The sequence below is a fragment of the Ochotona princeps genome, chromosome 14, assembly GCF_030435755.1.
Source record: "Ochotona princeps isolate mOchPri1 chromosome 14, mOchPri1.hap1, whole genome shotgun sequence".
Classification (NCBI taxonomy): Eukaryota; Metazoa; Chordata; class Mammalia; order Lagomorpha; family Ochotonidae; genus Ochotona; species Ochotona princeps.
Window position 1 is genome coordinate 4630962 of NC_080845.1, and position 18058 is coordinate 4649019.

Consider the following 18058-nt stretch of genomic DNA (forward strand, 5'->3'; position numbering starts at 1 on the left):
GGCCTATTGCCATCCACAGTTCTCGGGCATGCCAGCGGAAATTGTAGTTCCACAGGACCACCCCTACTCTTAAGCTAACCAACGGGAGTTGTATTTCCACAGCCTTGGGCCCACATATCACCCACTAAATCTGCCCCCAGATCTGGTTCCCTCACATGCTGCTTAGTGTCATGGCTCTGTGTAACGTGACCCATCCCCTCTTCTGACAGTCAGGTACTGGGATCTAGCCCTGCTAGACAGGCCACCAGCCCTTGCTTTCATGTGGACTGACATGTGGTGGTCAGCAATGTTTCATGCTAACAAGCCCAACTCAGGACTCCCATGTGGGCTGGTGCATGAGTCTGACCCATACAGGTCTTCCAGTCTCTCCCCTCCAAACCACCAGGTCTCAGTCTTCTTGTTGACCTGCAAGTACAGAGGCCCTGTTATTTGAGTCCCTCAGGGTTCATTCCTCACCTACACATATGGTAGCCTTATCCATGAATGTCCTTAGGTTGAAGTTCATCAACCCTCAGAGCTCGTGTTAGCCACCTTTAAGCAGCACCTTTAAGCAGTTCCTGGCTCAGGAGCTAGGTTGCACCACCCTACCCCTCACCACAGCCTGCCAAAAGTGGCCAGTGGGGTGGCAAGTCTTCTTTGGGTGCCCAGCCTGAGCCAAGATGGTGACTGCCACCTTTAATAAGCAGCTGACCCTGTTGATGATCTCTGATTCTATCCAGGAGGCTGAGCAGATAAACATTTGTTGAATGAATAGAGAGGGAGTGGCTTGGAAATGGTGATTGTGCCCACATCAGGATCCGTGTCTGTAAACACCATCATTTCAAATTGACTACCAAGGTCATATGCAAAGTGGGCAGGAGAGCGTTGAGGGGTGGGAGGACACAGAGGCCAGGCAGCTGCTCTCTCCTCCTCCACACTTGTCACTCGGAAGAGACACTGGATCAAGCCTGAGATGAAGAACTAGGAGTCGAGACAGCCTGCCTTGAGTTGCTTAGTCTGAGCAGGTGCAGGTTGGACCGGACCAGGTGCCTCCCCAGTTCCTGCTGTCCTGCTGATGTAATGTCCATCACACATAGGTGTGAGTCCTTGTCTCCTCTGCTTCCCTGCTGAACTCACTCCCAGGCCTGGATGCAAGGCTGCAAGCGGATCTCCCTATGGAATCCCAGTGTTCCTGCACATCGGATGCCTCCTGATGTCAAGGGAGATGAAGCCGGTTGGGCTCCCAGCTCACATGAGGCACATGGAAAGCCTCTGGCTGTTAAGACTCCCCAACTCCAACTGGGTCTCAACACATGCTCAGATAATATTCATGGAAAGGACTGGTGTTGTGGTGGAGTGACGAGTGCAAGCCACTGCCTGCAGCACAGCATTCTACATGTATGCTACCTCATGTCCCTGACTGCTCCACTTTTCATCTGGCTCTCCCCAGGCAGGGCGGGTCACTCGCAGCCCCTAGTGCAGTGCCTGTACACAGGGCCCAGCTCCACCTCCGGCCCAGCTTCCTGCTAATGCAGGCCCTGGGAGGCAGCAGGTGATGGCTCAAGCGTTTGGATTGCTGCTGGCCTCATTGGCAACACGGATGGAGTTCTGGGCTACTGGTTTCAGCCTTGCCCAAACCTCACTGTGTTGAGAACAGGACATTTGTTTGTCTCATCCTCTGTCCAACTAAATAAATCACCCTTGTCCCTGGAGCCCTTTCTCATTGCCACCTCAGGGGCCCCCATGACAGGGCCCCCTGGGGGTTCCTTTGCTGGAACTTGGGGGAATCAGGAGTGCAAGTCTAACAGCTGCTCTGTGGCCAGAGCAGAGGGCATGTGCAGGCAAGCGCGGGTGGCCACGGCTGTGGAGCCCCACACAGCACTGAGTCAAGGGAAGGCCAGTAGATGTGTGGACCATCCGAGCTTTTATTTTGCTGGCAGACTGGCTGGCCCCTGTACCTCCCTTTGCTCAGGCTCCTGGATTGAGGGCAGCCCTCCTTGAGAGGATGTGGAGGCCACTGGCCAACAGGGAGGAGCCAGCCACACAGGAGTTTGGGCCTGAGACATCTCCAATCCTCACCAGAGGTGGCTCCTGGCTCCCCTCAAAGTCCCATTGTGCCTCTGCCTCCGCCTCCTTCCTCCTGGCCTGGCCCTAGAGGCTTGAGGCCACTGAGCCTTGATAGCAACAATTAAGATAAATGATGTCCAAGGGTAAGGGACTGGGGATCTCAGGCAGGAGCGGAGGGAGGGAAGCAGGGGCCAGCAAGGCGGGCCAGACCCTGCGGCTCGGTGGCTCAGGTCTGGCCCAGGCGTCGGACGTCCAGGGGAGGGGCCGTGATGCCCAGCTCCTGCCGCAGAGCGCCCAGGGGCTGCTCCCAACGCCGCTCGTAGTACAGGTTGAGGACACACGGGGCACGGCGCCCGTTCTGAACTGCCCAGGGGATCAGCTCCGAGAGCAGCACTTGCAGGCTCCTGTGAGGCAGCAGAGGGAAGCAAGACATTAGTGCCCCCGACACCCACCAATCTCGGCCACAGGCTCTGGGGTGCACAGCCCCAAAAGGCAAGGGACATTTTATCAGTTAACCCCCACAGAGGCCTGAGAGGATGTGGTCACCACACCCGCTTTCCAGCGGAACAAACAGAAGTCAGCCAAGGTACATTTCATGCCCAAACACAAAGATCCCAAACATGCCCAGGCCCAGATGTAAAGATGGGAAAGAACTCCAGAAACAATTAACCCAAGCCTGGTCCTTCCATTGATATTTGTGGTCTTGGAGACACCTGCCCCAGGCTGTTCTCACCTCTCCACCCCACTCCTTCCACCTTCCACCACCAGGGCTTCCTGGAAAGCCCTCAGGGCTGGCACAGGGGGGTCTGTGCACCCTTTCCGCTTCCTGAGAGCCCAGCCTTGAGTCTCACCCGGTCCCCAGCCCCTCCAACACTTACGGAGTGCTGAGCCGGAGTGGGCCAAAGAGTGCTCCCAGGATACACATGGGCAGGCGGGTCTGGACAGCCTCAAACCACTTCACCACGATCTCCCCTGGGGGTGATGGATGGGGTGGCAGGTGAGCAGGGCCAGGGGGAGACCCGAGGTTACTGGAAAGGCATGCAGGAAGGGACACCCTGGGGCAGATGCATGGGACTCAGGAGTTACCAACAGGCCTGGGAGTGGGGGCAGGAGGAGCTGGGGGCTTCAGAGAAGGGAGGCTGGTCAAGATAAACGAGACAGCCCTGTTGTGTGGCACTACAACATCAATGTGGGGGGCCAAACAGGACAGAGGGGATGCAGAAGAGGAATGTGTGGCAGAGATGTCACCAGCGTGCTCGAGCAGAGCAGGAAGTGAGGTGCCAAGTCGGTGGGTGGGCGGGGTCAGGCATGGAGGCATGGGTGCCAGGGAGAGCCCCGTCCCCCGCCTGTGAGACAGCCCGCCTAGCTCACTCACCCAGGATGTTGGTGGGCATCCCCAGCAGGGTGTGGAGCATGTCGTGCACCTCCCGGTAACGCTGGATCACGTACGCCAGCTCCTCGTCGTCCACAAAGCGGGTGGGCGCACGGGTGTCTGGGGAGACCCTCTGAAAGCCACGAGCTTCCCTAGACCTCCTCCTCCCACTGTTCCCAGGCCACCCCTCCACCGTGTGGGCTCTCCTTGAGCCACTCACACCACAAAGCCCAGGCTACTTCCTTAGGTGTGGCCCTGCCAGCAGGCGCAGCCTTGGACAGGGAAATTGAGAGGATGGAGCCCAATGCTTACTCCAGAGCACACCTCGGGTTCGCTTCCTGCAGGAGTCCGTAAGTGGGGAGAGGGACTGAGGATCTAGTCAATGGGTACAGAGCTTGTGTTTTGCAAGATGAGGACAGTTCCCTTGATCCAGGGCCCAAAAATGTGAATACAATCAACGCAACTGCACCTCAGGTTTAAGATGGTGAGGCTAATAGACCTTGGCAGGTGCATGGCACAGTGGGTTGAGCCGCTGTTTGTGATACCCATATCCCATGTCAGAGTGCTGATTCCAGTCCAGGCTGTTCTGCAGCCAATGCAGCTTGCTGCTACTGCAGCTAGGAAACAGGCTGACGGCCCAAGCACTTGGGTTCCTGCACCCACGCGGAGACTCGCATGAAGCCTCTGGGTCTTGCCTCAGACCTGACTCAGCCCCGGCTGTTGCAGGCATGGCGGGGGTAGGAAAAGCATTGTTAAATTGTAGATAGAACATCTTTTCTGTGTCACCCTGCCTTTGACATAAATAAATCAAAAGCTTTTAAGCAAATATAATGCTTTTAGTTTTGTGTTTTGAAGAACAAGGGATTACAATAGGTATTCTATATGTACAAAATGTGGTCCATTTCAAAGACTAAGTAAAAGAAATATGAGGTCTTAATAAGTTACAAATATCAATTAATGCTACATATACCAAACAAAATGTATCATGGTCGTGAGCTCTGATGCAGGCACTGGCCCAGAAGTCAGGGTGCTGCCTGAACACCCACTCCCACACTGCAGGGTCTGGGTTTGAACCCCAGCTCCAGCTCCCTGCTCATGTGGACCCTGGAGGGTAGCAGCAACAGTGCAAGCAGCTGGGCCACTGTCATCCATCCAGAAGACCTGCCTGGGACTCCTGTCTCCTGCTTCAGCCTGGCTCTGCTACAGTGAGCAACCGGGGAGTGAACCAGCAGACGGAATATCTTTCGGTATAAGGACAGACAGACAGACAGACAGACAGAAACATCAAGTTCCTATCTGCTAGTTCACTCCCCAGAGAAGCACAATGGCCAGGGCCTAGCCAGGCCAAATCCAAAAGCCTGATACTCCATGAAGACTCCTCGATGGGTGCAGGGGTCCCAGGAGCAGCACTTGGGTTGTCTTCTGCTGTAACTGGATCAGCTGGGACTTGGTCCAGCACTCATGTAAGACGTTGACACTATAGGTGGTGGCTTAATGTGCTGTGCAACCACACAGGCCCACAAACAGCTGCAAGTGAGACACATGGCCCATGTTCTTTTTCTACGGGCAGTGCTGTGTGAGCGTAGAGCTGGCTAATTTACTCACTCTTACATTTCTAGTGGCTGATCAGGGCACTTTTCTGCCCTCCTTGGTCTCATCCAGTGCGCCTCTGTGGCATCTGTCATGCCCACACAAAGCAGGAATGGCCTAGGCTTTCTGATCTGGGGCCCAGCCCCAACCTGTGTTGAGGCCAAGGGACTGGATGTCTTTGGAGCTTGGAGCTGTTGACCCAGCACCTGTCAGTCTGGGTCCCACTGTAGTTCCCTTTAAATACTAAGTGGGGTGGGAGGTGGTCATGGCGCTGGTGGCCTTCACAGGGTGCCTGCGATGTGCCCGCACTCTCCTCCACGTATCCACCCAGCTTTATCCTCCTGGGAACGCAGCCAAGACCACCGCTGGTCTCACGTTTCCCTAAGGCAACCAAGGCTCAGAGAGTTAAAGCAACTTGGCCAGGGTCACACAGCTGATAAAGTGGATGAGATAAGATCTGAAGCAAAAACAAAAAAAAAAGGTCTGAACCAGAGGGCCTGGTGCAATGGCTCAATTAACAAGTCCTCCCTTTGCAAGTGCTAGGATCCCATATGGGCAGTGGTTCGTGTCCTGGCTGCTCCACTTCCCATCCAGCTCCCTGCCTGTGGCCTGGGAAAGCAGTTGAGCATGGCCCAAAGCTTTGAGACCCCCCTCGCACCTACATGAGACCAGAAGAAGCTCCTGGCTTCAGATTGGCTCAGCTCCTACTGTTACGACCATTTTGGGAGCAAACCAATGAAGGAAGACCTCTTTCTGTCTCTCCTTTTTTCTGTAAATCTGACTTTCCAACAAAAATAAATACATCTTATTAAAATAAAGGAAAAGAAGTTGGAACCGTATCAGATCCCCAAACCAGCAGCCACCCCCAAGCACTTGCAGTAAGCGGCTTGGAGGACTGCAACATGGACTACGGGTCTCCTGACCCCAGCTGATGGGTGGGTCTCGGGGAGTACAGGGTTTGTCCAGGGTGGTCATGCGGGGCAAGGTGGGCTGCCCATGCCGGCTCCTCCCTTGCTGGCCTGCCGCCCTGGACGATGAGCAAGCTCTGGAGCTGCACCAGCCACAGGCGAGCGGCCTCCCCACCTTACCTTATCTAAAACCCTGTGGGGACAAAGGTGCTCTCTCTCCCTCGGGACCTGGCAATTTCCTGGCTCTGTGGGAGTCACAACCTCCAGGCTGTGACACGCCACACTCAGGGCTCCCCTCCCCTGGCTGTCCCCTTCCTGGTTTCCCCTGGCTGCACCCAACACACAGCAGGACTCCAGGCTCAGGGGACCCTCAGCAGCTGTTGCTCCCCGGATGGCAGGTGGGATAGGATGCCCTGGGAGGTTTCCTGCTGCCATAATAACTCACATCTGGATGAGAGCTGAAGCGAACAGCACAGAGCAGGGCAGGTGACAATGCTGCCACAGCGTTTTGAGAGTGTAGGCCGGGGGAACAAACACCAGGAGTAGTGGTTCCCAACTGCCCACAGCAGGGACAAGCACAATGACAGAGAGAGAGAGAGAGAGACATCTCCCATCCACGGATTTATTCCCGCAACCAAGGCTGGACCACAGTGAAGCCAGGAGACTGACCTCCACAGGATCTCCTACATGGGCGGCCGAGGCCTGGGTACTTGGGCAATCATTGTGGCCTCCTGGGACGCATGGGGAGGACACGGGATCAGAAGCGGAAGGACTGAGATTTGAACTGGCACTGACTCAAGTGCAGGTGGCAGAAGCAGTGGCTGACCGCCCAGGAGCCCACGCCAACTGCCTGAGGGCTCCCATTAATCAGACCTTGTTACTGTCCTGCTTAAAACCTCCTGACAGCTTCCTCTTGTGACATGGTCTTCCCCCATGCCCACGGGCCTGGCCCAGCTGGCCGCCCAGCCTATAGGCGCCTCTGGAGCCCCGTTGGTCCATTTCCCTCTTGGAACACGTAGGGCCTCAGCTCCGGGCATCCCCTGTGCCCAGAACGTTGGCCACCTGCAGCTCTCCGCACCTTCCAAGCCACCCTACCAGAAGGGACCCTAGCAACACTGCCTCCACTCCAAAGTCACCCCCTCACCCGTCACCTTGCTTTCTCTGGTGCTCATGCTTCTGCTGCGACGGGCGCCCTGCGGAAGCGGCTATCTGCAGGCTTTGTTCACTGCATCCCAGTGGTTAACCAATGCCTGGCACATGCTTGGTACTCAATTAAAAAATCAACCTGGATTTCTACAGAAAAACTCTTTTATTACTTTATTCTCTACCGGGACCTTGTCCATGTCACCCTAGCACATGAGCCCATGGCAGGTGCTAAATGAGTGAGTTCCTCAGTAGCTGAGAGGGCCCTGGCGGCCCAGGCCTGTAACTGGAAAGTGCCACACTTTGATGGCCAGGGGCAGTAAAGCCCCAGGACACGGGTCCAGTGTGGCATTTAGGAGATGGACCCAGGGGCAGGTACTGTGGCACAAACAGGGTCAGGTGCTGTCTGGGATACCTGCAAACCATTTGGGAGTACCTGGGATCCAGCCCTGCCTCTGCTTCTGATCCACCTTCCTGCTAACACGCATTCTAGGAGGCAGTAGATATTACCCCAAGTACTCAGATCCGTGTAACCCACCTGGCAAAACTGGATGGAATTCCCTGTTCTTAGCCGATGAGGACACTTGGGGCATGAGCCAGAAGGTGAAATCGGTCCTTCTGGGTCCCCACATTGTGGTGTGGTATGTTAACTCACCACCTTCAAGGCTTGCATCCCATATGGATGCTGGTTCAAGTCCCAGCTGGTCTACTTCCCATCCAGCTCCCTGGGGATGCAGTGGAAGACAGCCCAAGTCCTTGGGTCCTACACCCACACGGGAGACTCAGAACATCCTGCTTCCTGGCTTTGATCCAAAGCAGCTCTGGCCGTGGTGGTCATTTGGAGAATCAGTCAGTGGATGGAAAACCTGTGTCTCTTCCTCTGTAACTCTGCCATTCCAACAAAACTCTGGCCTGTCTGCATGCCCTGTGCAGAACAGCAAAGCCTTGGCAGGAGGCTGCAAAACACCCTGGCCCACGTCAGCAGCTCAGGGCTCCTGCTTCCCTGGATGGCACTCCTGTGCCATGTCTCTGCCCCGCCCGCTGCCTGCACACACAGAGGAGCCAGAAACTCACATTCACATCCAGGAAACGGAGGTACTCACGGCCCAGGGAGCCTTCCGGCAGGCTCCGTAGCCTGCGCAGGTCAAGGGTAGCCAGTGAGATCCGGGGGCGCTCACTGAAAGGCACAAGGTGAGGCGTGAGTGCTGGGAGGGTGCCCAACTTGAGGAAGCCAGAGGCTCAGGGGCGGGGTGGCAGGCACAGCGCGGCCGTGTGGCCACAGCTCCAGTAGAGCACCTGATACTGGCCAGGCCAGAGGACGTAGCTCCTGCCAACAGGGGCCCAACCTGGGGTGATCAGGGATCCACAGTCAAAGTTACCTCCCAGGAGGGGTACAGCCAGCACCTGGGACAGACCTTTAACAACTACACAGAACCACCACTATGCCCAATGCGGAGGGCATTCTAGCACAAATACAGATGTGCGGCTGGCATCGCTGGAACTGGGCAGTGGGCAGAGCACAAGGCCATTCACAGGAGGGTACCGAGAAGTACTCCTGAGAAGGGGCAGGACCAAAACAAGACGCTACACGGAGGTTCCCGAGGGACTTACTGCAGGATCTGGGCACCTTCTGGATGCGTCCTCATCGTGTCCCTGAGCACCCTCAGGGTGCGGCGTCCTGTGGTCTCCCCGAGAACCGCGACCATGTCTGAAAGGGCAGAAGTGGGCACCAGTGGGAGGTGTGATCATGGGTAAAGACATTTTCAGAGTTATACACTTACTACCTCTCAGCTATGCAGATACTCAGGAAACACGCAGTCAATCACATAGCACCGACAGTCCTTAGGATCCAGGCAGGTGCTATGGTAGGGTGGCCTCGGTTAGCCCAGCTTACAAAATCACTTTCACCATGCGTTATCTCAACTCCTCCACAGCTGGGTACAGAGTTGGGTTCAAGTGCAGCCACTATACAGGTGGCCTTGCACAAACGGCCTCGCTTTTCTAAGCCACGGAGTTCTGGGACGCTGTGCTCAGTGGGTGCGTGCAAACCCTCACTTCATCTCCGAGCTCGTCCCCAGGACCGGGATGACAAAATCTCCCCGGAAGCGGCTGGGACAGGCGGCCTGTCAGGCTCCCTCCCCTCCACCTCCCATATCCATCCAGGGTAGGGTGACTGGCTGCTCACCGTGGCGATATGGGTTGTAGAGCGCCATGGCGGCCGACCCCGCGGCCAGCAGCGCCTTCTGCAGCGGGGACGTGGGGATGTGGTCCGGGTAGAGCAGGCCAGCGCCATGGCTGAGGACTCGGAACCGTACATCTGCAGGGAAAAGAAACGGGTCTAGGTCAGAGGCGTGCTCAAGTTCTTCCTGCTCCCGCGGGAACTCGGCGCAACTTGCCTTCAGCGGAACCCGGTTGGCCCCGGAGACCAGCGAGGGGCCTCAGGGCCCGACGCAGCAGTGTCGCCATGGCAGCGGACGTCCGCGGAAAGGCGCAAGGGGCGGGACTCACGTACTCACCTTCCCTGGGACGGAGCGCCGGAGAGGCCAGAAGGCCTCCATCCGCACGGCCCTACCTTTCCGTCACACGGACAGAAAGAGGTCCTGTCACGAAGTATGAGGAGCACACCCACAAGGCCCGTCTCCCACCTGCTTCCACTGATACAAGACGCTCTCTGTTTGATCTCACTTCGAGAAAGAGCTTCTGAAGGAGACCAACCGCACTATCTCTGCGGCTCAGTGCCGGGCCTTATTTACTCCACCCACTGAGGATTTACCCGGAGACAAGGAGATGAGAACCACTTCCGTCTGCATAACATGGCGGCGCCCATGGTAAAGCTCCTTCTTTGGGAGGAGGAACCGTACGGCACTTCCGCCTAGAATGCAGGCTGTCGGCGTGCTGTTGGCATGAAGGAATGGGCTCCTCTGGTCTAGCGCGGCTGCACGGGCTCTTCGCGGCCTACAAGCCCCCGGGGTTAAAGTGGGAGCACCTGCGGGACACGGTGGAGCTGCAGCTTCTGAGGGGTGAGCCCCCGGGTCACCCTTGGCCCCGCCACGGTCCTGCCGGGAGCTTTCCCGGAGCCCATCGGCGCAGTCCCGGGACCCTCTAGGTTATGACTCCACATCTTCCCCTGGTGTTCGTGAGTGGTTCTTCGCACCCGTCAGCAGTGGGGCCTGGGTTCGAACCGTGGGCTTCGCCTGGCTTCTCCAGTTGATTAATCTGTCCCCTCCCTGCCCTAGAATTAATAAGCGTGGTTTTTTTTTTTTTTTTTTAAGATTTGTGTATTTTTATTGGGAACACAGATATACAGAGAGAAGGAGAGACAGAGAGGCAGATCTCCCATCCAATGATTCACTCCCCAAGCGGTTGCAACGACTGGAACTGAGCCAATCCAAAGCTAAGAGCCAGGAACTTCCTCCGGGTCTCCCACATGGGTGCAGGATCCCAAGGCTTTGGGCTGTCCTCGACTGCTTTCCCAGACCACAAGCAGGGAGCTAGATGGGAAGTGGAGCTGCCGGGATTAGAACTGGCGCCCATATGGAATCCCGGGGCGTTCAAGGTGAGGACTTTAGCCGCTAGGCCACACCGCCGGGCCCCATTTGGGTCTTCTTTTGGGGCAACTGGACCCCCAGGTCTTGAGCTGTGAGTCACCCGCCATCCCTAGCTCACATGTTAACAGGATTGGAAACTCCAAGCAGCTGGGACTTGAACCAGGTCCTCTGCTGTGGACTGTGGGTGCCCCCCACAGGGCAGCACCCCAACCCTCACCTGGGCCCCATTTCCACCTGTCCTGCAACCCCTGCCCATGCTGGCACTCCAACTCTGACTGCACCCTAGCAAGACCGTCATTTGTGTGTGCCCAGGTCTCAATGCTGGGAAGCCCCCTGCGCCCCAACAGCGTGTGCGCTTCTTGCTGGGCCCCACGGAGGGCAGTGAAGACAAGGAGCTGACCCTCACGGCCACCAGCGTGCCCACCCTCACCAGGCATCCACTGGGTAAGGCCAATGGACACCAGATGCTGGGTGTCGCCTCCGGGGAGAAGCAGAAACAGACTCAGGGCTTGCCTCAGAGAGCTCCCAGTCTCTCCTTAAATATAGATCTATTTTTTTTATTTATATGAAAGGAAGAGTTAAAGAAGGGCGGGGAGGGGGTGGAGAGAGACCTTCCATCCGCTGATTTACTCCCCCAATGGGTCTGCAAAACAGGTTATCTTGGGCCAGCCTTTGTGTGAACCACGGCAAGCTGAGATGTCCTGGGTCTGAGTTGATTCTGGGAAAGTCCGAGACTGTAGCCTGGTCATGGCATGGACTCTGCTGGCCTCTGGCCAAGGAGCGGGCTCATCCCGCAGCCTTGGGCTGCTCTGGAGTCTGGGTTGGTAGAGGCCCTGGGCCGTGTGTATGTGTGTGTTTCCTTGCAGTCTGTGGACCAGCATTTACCAGCCTAAAGATTGGAGTGGGACACCGGCTGGATGCCCGGGCTTCTGGCGTGCTGGGTAGGTGGCAGTCGAGGTGAGCCTGGGCTACAGGATGAGGGGGCTGCTGGAGCCCAGCCCACCCGACAGCCACGTCCTGCCATCACCCTCTTCCCACCCAGGCCTCACGGTCTGGGAGCTGATCGGTGGGAGGGAGGGCCTCACAGGGTGATCATCACAGCCGCACCTCCCCCTTTGCCACGTGATGCCTGTGGGTGATGTGGCTTGAGGGCTTTTGTGCGGAATCCACATCCCATGGCAGCCTCTCCAGTGGACAACATCTTGATTTGAATGGATGAGTACAGCAAGCCTCCTAAGAGCTTGGGTTCTTTTTTCTTTTTTTAAAGATTTATTTTATTTCTTATTACAAAGTCAGATATACTGAGAGGAGGAGAGATAGAGAGGAAGTGGAGCTACTGGGATTAGAACCAGCGGCCATATGGGATCAAGGCGAGGACCTTAGCCACTAGGCCACGCTGCCGAGCCCCAGAGCTTGGGTTCTAATCCTGGCAGCTCATACTGCCCGACAGGGAGACCAGCATCTATCCTGGGCCAGCCAAGCCGACGCCCCTGCCCCCAACCAGAGCAGGACACACAAAGCCTGGAGTCTGGAGCTGCTGTGTTCTCAGGGTCACCTGTTAGTCCTGAGAGTGGTGGTGTCCAGGAGCATGGTGGACAGACGTAACCTTCTTTATCACACTCCTGTAAAGTGCGTGGAGGATCAGAGAGGCAGGAAGCGGCCCCTCCTTCGGGCTGGCTGCTGCTTCCCCCTTGCTAGCTTCAGCCCTAGAGGAATATTCTAGAAGTGGGATACAGCTTCCCGAGGTGAGGGCAGGGAGCAGGTGCCATGTGTGAGGTGAGGCTGGTTGCTTTCCAGTGCTCGGCGTGGGACACGGATGCCGGCTGCTTACTGACATGCACGATGCCCATCTCACCAAGGTACGGGCCACCTGTTCTTGGTTCTTTCCTGACGTGATTCCGAAGCTAGTGTTCCGGAGGTCAGAGGTCAGCCTGTGCTCAGCTGGTGTGTGCGTCCCCGCACAGGCCACTCACAATTGTGTGCCTCAGTTTCCTCCTCTCTGAAATGGGAGGACCTGTGCTTCCCTCTGGGGTTACCAACAAGCAGCTGTGAAGCCCTGGGCTGAGACCCGACCCCCTATCACCCAGGAGGTGTCCCAGTTGTCACGGTTAATTTTGTGGACTCAGGCACTCTCGCTTGGAACGAGGAAGAAGAAGGGCTGGATATGGGCCGCAGAAGCTCGGCCGGAACCCCATGGGTGGCACGAAGCCGATGGGACCTGCCCAGAAGTGGGTGCCAAGGGGCTGCCCCGGAGAGACCCAGAGGGGAGATCGGCACATCTGCCTGTCAGCGCCCCTTGCAGGCTACCTTTGTTGCTTTTATTTTCCTAGTTTTTAATTTATTGATCTGAAAGGCAGGATGACAGAGGAGGGGAGGGCAAGACAGAGACAGGCCTCTCATCTGCTGATTTATGTCCCAAATGGCCACAACAGCTGGCGCTGAACCCGGCCGAAGCCAGGAGCCTGGATCTCTGTCCAGGTCTCCTGTGTGGGTGGCAGAGATCCAGGTACTAGAGCCACCACCTGCTGCCTCCCAGCGTGCGCATGCACAGGTCTTCCCACCTGAGCCGGGGGACCCTTTGTCACAGCGGCAGAAATCCACCCCAGCCTGTGATCTCGAAGGAGGCCACAGAGAAGCTTGCTGAGGGCTGAGCCCGGGGTCTCCCGGGGAGCCCCTGAGGGCATGAGCTTCTGCTCTGGTCCCCGCCCTGCCCACCCCAGCGCTGGGTCGCAGCTGGCAGTGCTGACTCTCTCCCCCGCCCTGACCTGGCAGGATTACACCCTGCGTGGCCTGCTGGGCAAAGCCACCGACGACTTCTGTGAGGATGGGCGGTTGGTGGAGAAGACGACGTATGGTGAGGGCCCGCAGGAGCCCGGGCTGGACGGAAGGGGTGGCTGGCTCCCGGGGCCTCTGTGGACTCCTCCATGGCTGGCGCTTGCTTGCTGTCCCTCCTCCAGTTACACTTCCTCCCAGGAAGTCCTCCATCCCCAGAGCTGGACTCAGACAGTTAATGAGCGGTGACAAGCCCAGCACCACAAGCCCTGGGCCTGCAGGCCCACGTGACCGCTCACCTGCTGGCCAGCCGTGCGGATGTGCGGCTGGCAGGTACTGCCTCTTTACTCCCCTTTATCTCTGGGTCCCACAATGCCCCACGGGAGCCACAGGCTCATTGGGCAGACCCCTCAGGCACCTCCCAGGTGCCAGGCACTAGGGTCTCAGCTAGGTGTGCTCAGCCTGGCACAGCCTCTCCTTCGCCCCCAAAGAAGGCCCTAGGGGCGAATGTCATGTTGATGCTTCCTGGAGGGAGCCAGGATTTGGGGGCGGGGAATGGGTACTAGGTTGGAGAGTGGAGTGGCAGAAGCCAGGAGGGGCTTCCTGAAGGAGGCAGGCGCTGGGGCTGGGGCGTGTGGGTGGAAGAAGAGGCAGCAGCAGAGAAATAACATGCATGAAACCAGGCAGAAGCTGTGAGGGACCTAGGACTGCCCAGCCTGGTATGCACTTGGTCCCCACACCTGCTCCCAGAACTCTGGCCCTTGAAACTGGAAGTTGGTGCCTGCCCCAACTGGGCCCTGGGATCCCAATGGAGGGCTGATGGTTGGGCTGCTGCCATCACTCAGTGGGACCCACTGTGTCATCTGGCTGCCCATTTCTGTGTGTGGGCAAGTGGGTTCCTGGCCAGGGTAACCGCAGACTCAAAAGACCGGACTTCAAATACTGGGCGAGTCCTTGCACGTCTTTGAACCTGCAGTTCCAGGAGATGTCCTTGACCTGGAGTCTGGACAGCTTCAAGGGCTCCATGAGTTCCTTGAGAATGTTCTAGAGACATTGAATGCCTTTCTGAACGGGTTTCAGAGCTTTTCTGCGATTCACAAGACTTCCCCACCTCCCTTCCTTGCTATGCAACGGGAATCCCTCCTAAGCCCCCTGCTCTGGTCTGCAAGAGGAGGAGTCAGCCCGTTGGATGTGACATGCCCTCAGACAGCACCTGTGCACTGACCCCACCCCCCTCCTGCCTTCTCCAGACCATGTGACGAGAGAGAAGCTAGACCGGATCCTGGCCGTGATCCAAGGCTCCCATCAGAAGGCCCTGGTGATGTAAGTGGGAGGGGTGTCGAAGGGCAGGCTGGGGTGCATAGGGTGCTAAGTGAGGGCAGAGGTGTGATGCAGACAGGTGTGTCCAGATACAAGGAAGGAGTAGAGGGAACTGGGGCAAGGCTGGTGAGGGCAGTGGAGAGCCCTGCACAGAATGCCCACGAGCTGAGGGCCGATTGCTGGGGATCATATGGAGAGCAGCGCAGGACCAGTGAGGTGGACATGCCGGTTGCTGAGGGCAGGCTGCTCGGGCACCCCCCACCCAACTCCAGGGGCCTGAGTCTGCACAGGGATAGTAGCAGCAGCAGCGAAGAGTAAGGACTGGAGCAGGGTTTGGGACCAGCAGAGGGGAGGCTGGGGACTGCCCTGAGCCGGGGGTGTTGAGGCAGGGAAGATACCTACAGGGGCACAGCATTGTGGTCACTGACTGAATGGGGAATGAGGCACCTGCAGGGGTCCTGGCGGGGCACTGGAGGACCATGCTGTGGATGGTCAGTGCCAAGGAGGCTGGAGGCTCCAGGGATGGCGGGGTTCACTGGGTGCACGAAGGTGCCTGTCCTGAATGGGTGTCTCCCTGCCCACACTCCATGTGCCCACTACAACCCCTCCTCCTCCCCAGGTACTCCAACCTGGACCTGCAGTCCCAGGAGGCCTACGAGATGGCCGTGAGCGGCACAATCCGGCCCATGAGCAAGTCTCCGATGCTCATCAGTGGCATCCGCTGCCTCCACTTCGCACCTCCAGAATTCCTCCTGGGTAAGTTGCCCAGGAAAGTGAAGTGGGGAGAGGGCCCCCTTCCCCAGGGGCAGGGGTGGGGCATCACCGAGCTGCAACCTGCCTTGGCGGGACTAACCCATGCCAGCCTGATGGCCAGCTGGCTCCCAGCGCTGTTCCCAGGCTTGGCCACTCACAGAGCACAGACCGTACTCCAGCCAGACCCTCCCAAGCAGGGCTTGTCATTCCTTGGTGCCTCATTTCCAGAGCTGCCCAGCATCTGATGCTGTGCTCAGCTGCTCCAGGGCTCCTCTGCCCTGCCTGGCGCAGCCCCCCTCACCTCTGGACCTCCATCCCTCCCTGCCTGTGGGTCGTGGTCTTGTGAGCTGCTTCACTGAGCACTGGCCAAGACTCCTGAGGTACAGTATCTCCAGTAAATGGTCTCTTGATGCTTCGTGGCCCTGGTTTCACAGATGAGCCAGCTGAGTGTCAGATCTGTCCTTCTTAAACTTGACCTCGATTCTTAGTGACGCAGGAGTCCCTCCTAGGGCAGTGTCTGGCTGAGCAGGTGCAGGAAGGGTCTGGGATCCTGCAGGTCTGATAGACCGAGGTGCCCCAGGCTGCTGCAGAGCCGAGGGGCCACACAAAGGTATCACGCAGTTGAGTGGAGGGGCAGGTCTTGAGCTGGAGGAGTCATGGGGCTGTGCTCCTGACTGCGTGTGGCCTTGTGTCCCTGGCAGAGGTGCAGTGCATGCACGAGACGCAGCAGCACTTGCGAAAGCTGGTGCACGAGATCGGCCTGGAGCTCAAGACCACCGCCGTCTGCTCGCAAGTGAGGCGCACGCGGGATGGCTTCTTTGCGCTGGATGATGCCCTCCTGCGGTCCCAATGGAACCTCCGCAGCATCCAGGCGGCCATTAATGCCGCGGCCCCCCGGGTGGCAGCAGAGCTGGAGAAGAACCAGAGATGGTCAGCATAGGGTACCCAGCCGCTCCCCAGTCTAGGCCAGCCAGGGGACTCCGGGGGCCTGAGCTCGGCCTCAGAGCAGGAGAGCTGTGTGGGGCACCAGGTGGATGAAGGCTCAGCGCTCCTGAGGCGGAACTGATGACTGGGGAAAGTGAGTCTGCTGGGAGCTTTTCCACATGACCCCAAGCTGAGAAGCTCTGAGCTGGCTGCCCTGGGCCCAGGTGAAAAAGGGAAGACTTGACTGTGGAGATGACGACAAATAATGACACGGCTTTAGGCAGTAAGCGCAGTGTCCTTAGGAACTCGGACACTGGCTATAGGAAATGCTGTTAGGAAGCAGTAAGAGATACATGACCCAAAACACCGGGCAGATTTGACCCATGCGATGTCCAAAAGTTCCAGATGGCCGGATGTGACGCTCAGCCTCTCTGAAGAGGTGGAAGGAAATGAGGTGACTTCACCTGCCAGCCAGAGTGGGGGAAGGAATAAAAGGACAGGGTGAAGAATACAGCAGTCTGTCATGGTACCTGTTGCCAGCAACCTGGAATGAGCATCAAAGTGGAGCACATCCCACCCTGGGAGGCGGCAGGTGCACTCTCAGGATTGTTACCTTCCAGCATGCAGATGGATTCTTAGCTACATTGTAATGGCAAAACATGGAGGAGACATGGGGCTGGTGTGACACAGCTGGCCACCCCGGGACACTGGCGTTCCGTGTCGGAGCACCGACTCAAGTCCTGGCTGCACTCTCTCCCGTCCAGCTCCCCATGAATGTGCCTGGCTAGGAAGCGGGTGTTAGACCACGGCGAGGCGCTGGAACGCCATTCATCCCCGCTCGCTGCCCGTGATAAGAGAGGCCGTGGCTGCCTCCTGCAGTGGCCTTTAGGGCTGCTGGGTCTGAACCCCAGCCTTTGTCACTTATTTATTTCTTTTAAAGATTTACTTACTTTTACTTATTTATTTATTTTCTCTTTTTTTGATTTTTTTTTTTAGATTTACTTATTTTTATTGGAAAAGCACTTCAGATCCACAGAAAGAAGGAGAGATATAGAGAAAGGTCTTTCATCCACTAGTTCACTCCCCAAGTGGCCACAGTGGCCAGAGCTGAGCCAGTCCCAAGCCAGGAGCTTCTTATAGCTCTCCCACACGGGTGCAGGGTCCCAAAGCTTTGGGCCGTCCTCTACTGCTTTTCCAGGCCAAAAGCAGGGAGCTGGATGGGAAGTGGAGCAGCCAGGACACAAGCCAACACCCATATGGGATTTTGGCATTTATTAGCCAATTGAGCCGTCTTGCCGGGCCTGCCTGCTCCACTTCTAATCCAGCACCCTGCTAATGTATGTTGGAACATGCACCCACATGGGAGACCTGGAGAACATGTCAGCATGGCCCAGCATGGGCTGTGGAGGTCGTTTGCAGAGTGAATCAGCAGATGGGAGACCTGTCTTTCTTTACTTCTCTCTGCCTTTAAAGTAAATAAATATTTTTTTAAAAAATTGAGTTAGCCAGGAACCAAAGCCCTTGGGCGCCAAGAGAAGTTCAGCCATCTGGCTGATGGCCTGTGTGCTTGACAGCATGTGATGAAACAGGCCCTTTGCTGCCATCACCTTCGTCCTGAAAACCCATCAACCCAGCCTTATCGCAAGAAAAGCATCAGGGATTTCCCATACTAGGGCATCCTA

At 57.2% G+C, this 18058-nt stretch overlaps 2 protein-coding genes across 2 annotated transcripts; one reads left to right on the top strand and one right to left on the bottom strand.

Moving 5' to 3' along the window:
- Positions 1 to 1886: 1886 nt before the first annotated feature.
- Positions 1887 to 9530, bottom strand: COQ4 (coenzyme Q4). The gene is made up of 6 exons (XM_058672450.1): positions 9245 to 9530; positions 8671 to 8767; positions 8134 to 8236; positions 3422 to 3551; positions 2925 to 3018; positions 1887 to 2450 (listed from the first exon to the last, which is right to left on the bottom strand). Exons 1-6 carry the CDS (start codon positions 9270 to 9272, stop codon positions 2273 to 2275), a joined length of 630 nt encoding a protein of 209 aa, XP_058528433.1. The 5' UTR covers positions 9273 to 9530; the 3' UTR covers positions 1887 to 2272.
- A 352-nt stretch (positions 9531 to 9882) lies between these two features.
- Positions 9883 to 16871, top strand: TRUB2 (TruB pseudouridine synthase family member 2). Its single transcript, XM_058672451.1, has 8 exons — positions 9883 to 10079; positions 10920 to 11051; positions 11474 to 11548; positions 12405 to 12466; positions 13380 to 13461; positions 14630 to 14702; positions 15319 to 15455; positions 16154 to 16871. Exons 1-8 carry the CDS (start codon positions 9971 to 9973, stop codon positions 16390 to 16392), a joined length of 909 nt encoding a protein of 302 aa, XP_058528434.1. The 5' UTR covers positions 9883 to 9970; the 3' UTR covers positions 16393 to 16871.
- Positions 16872 to 18058: the final 1187 nt, after the last annotated feature.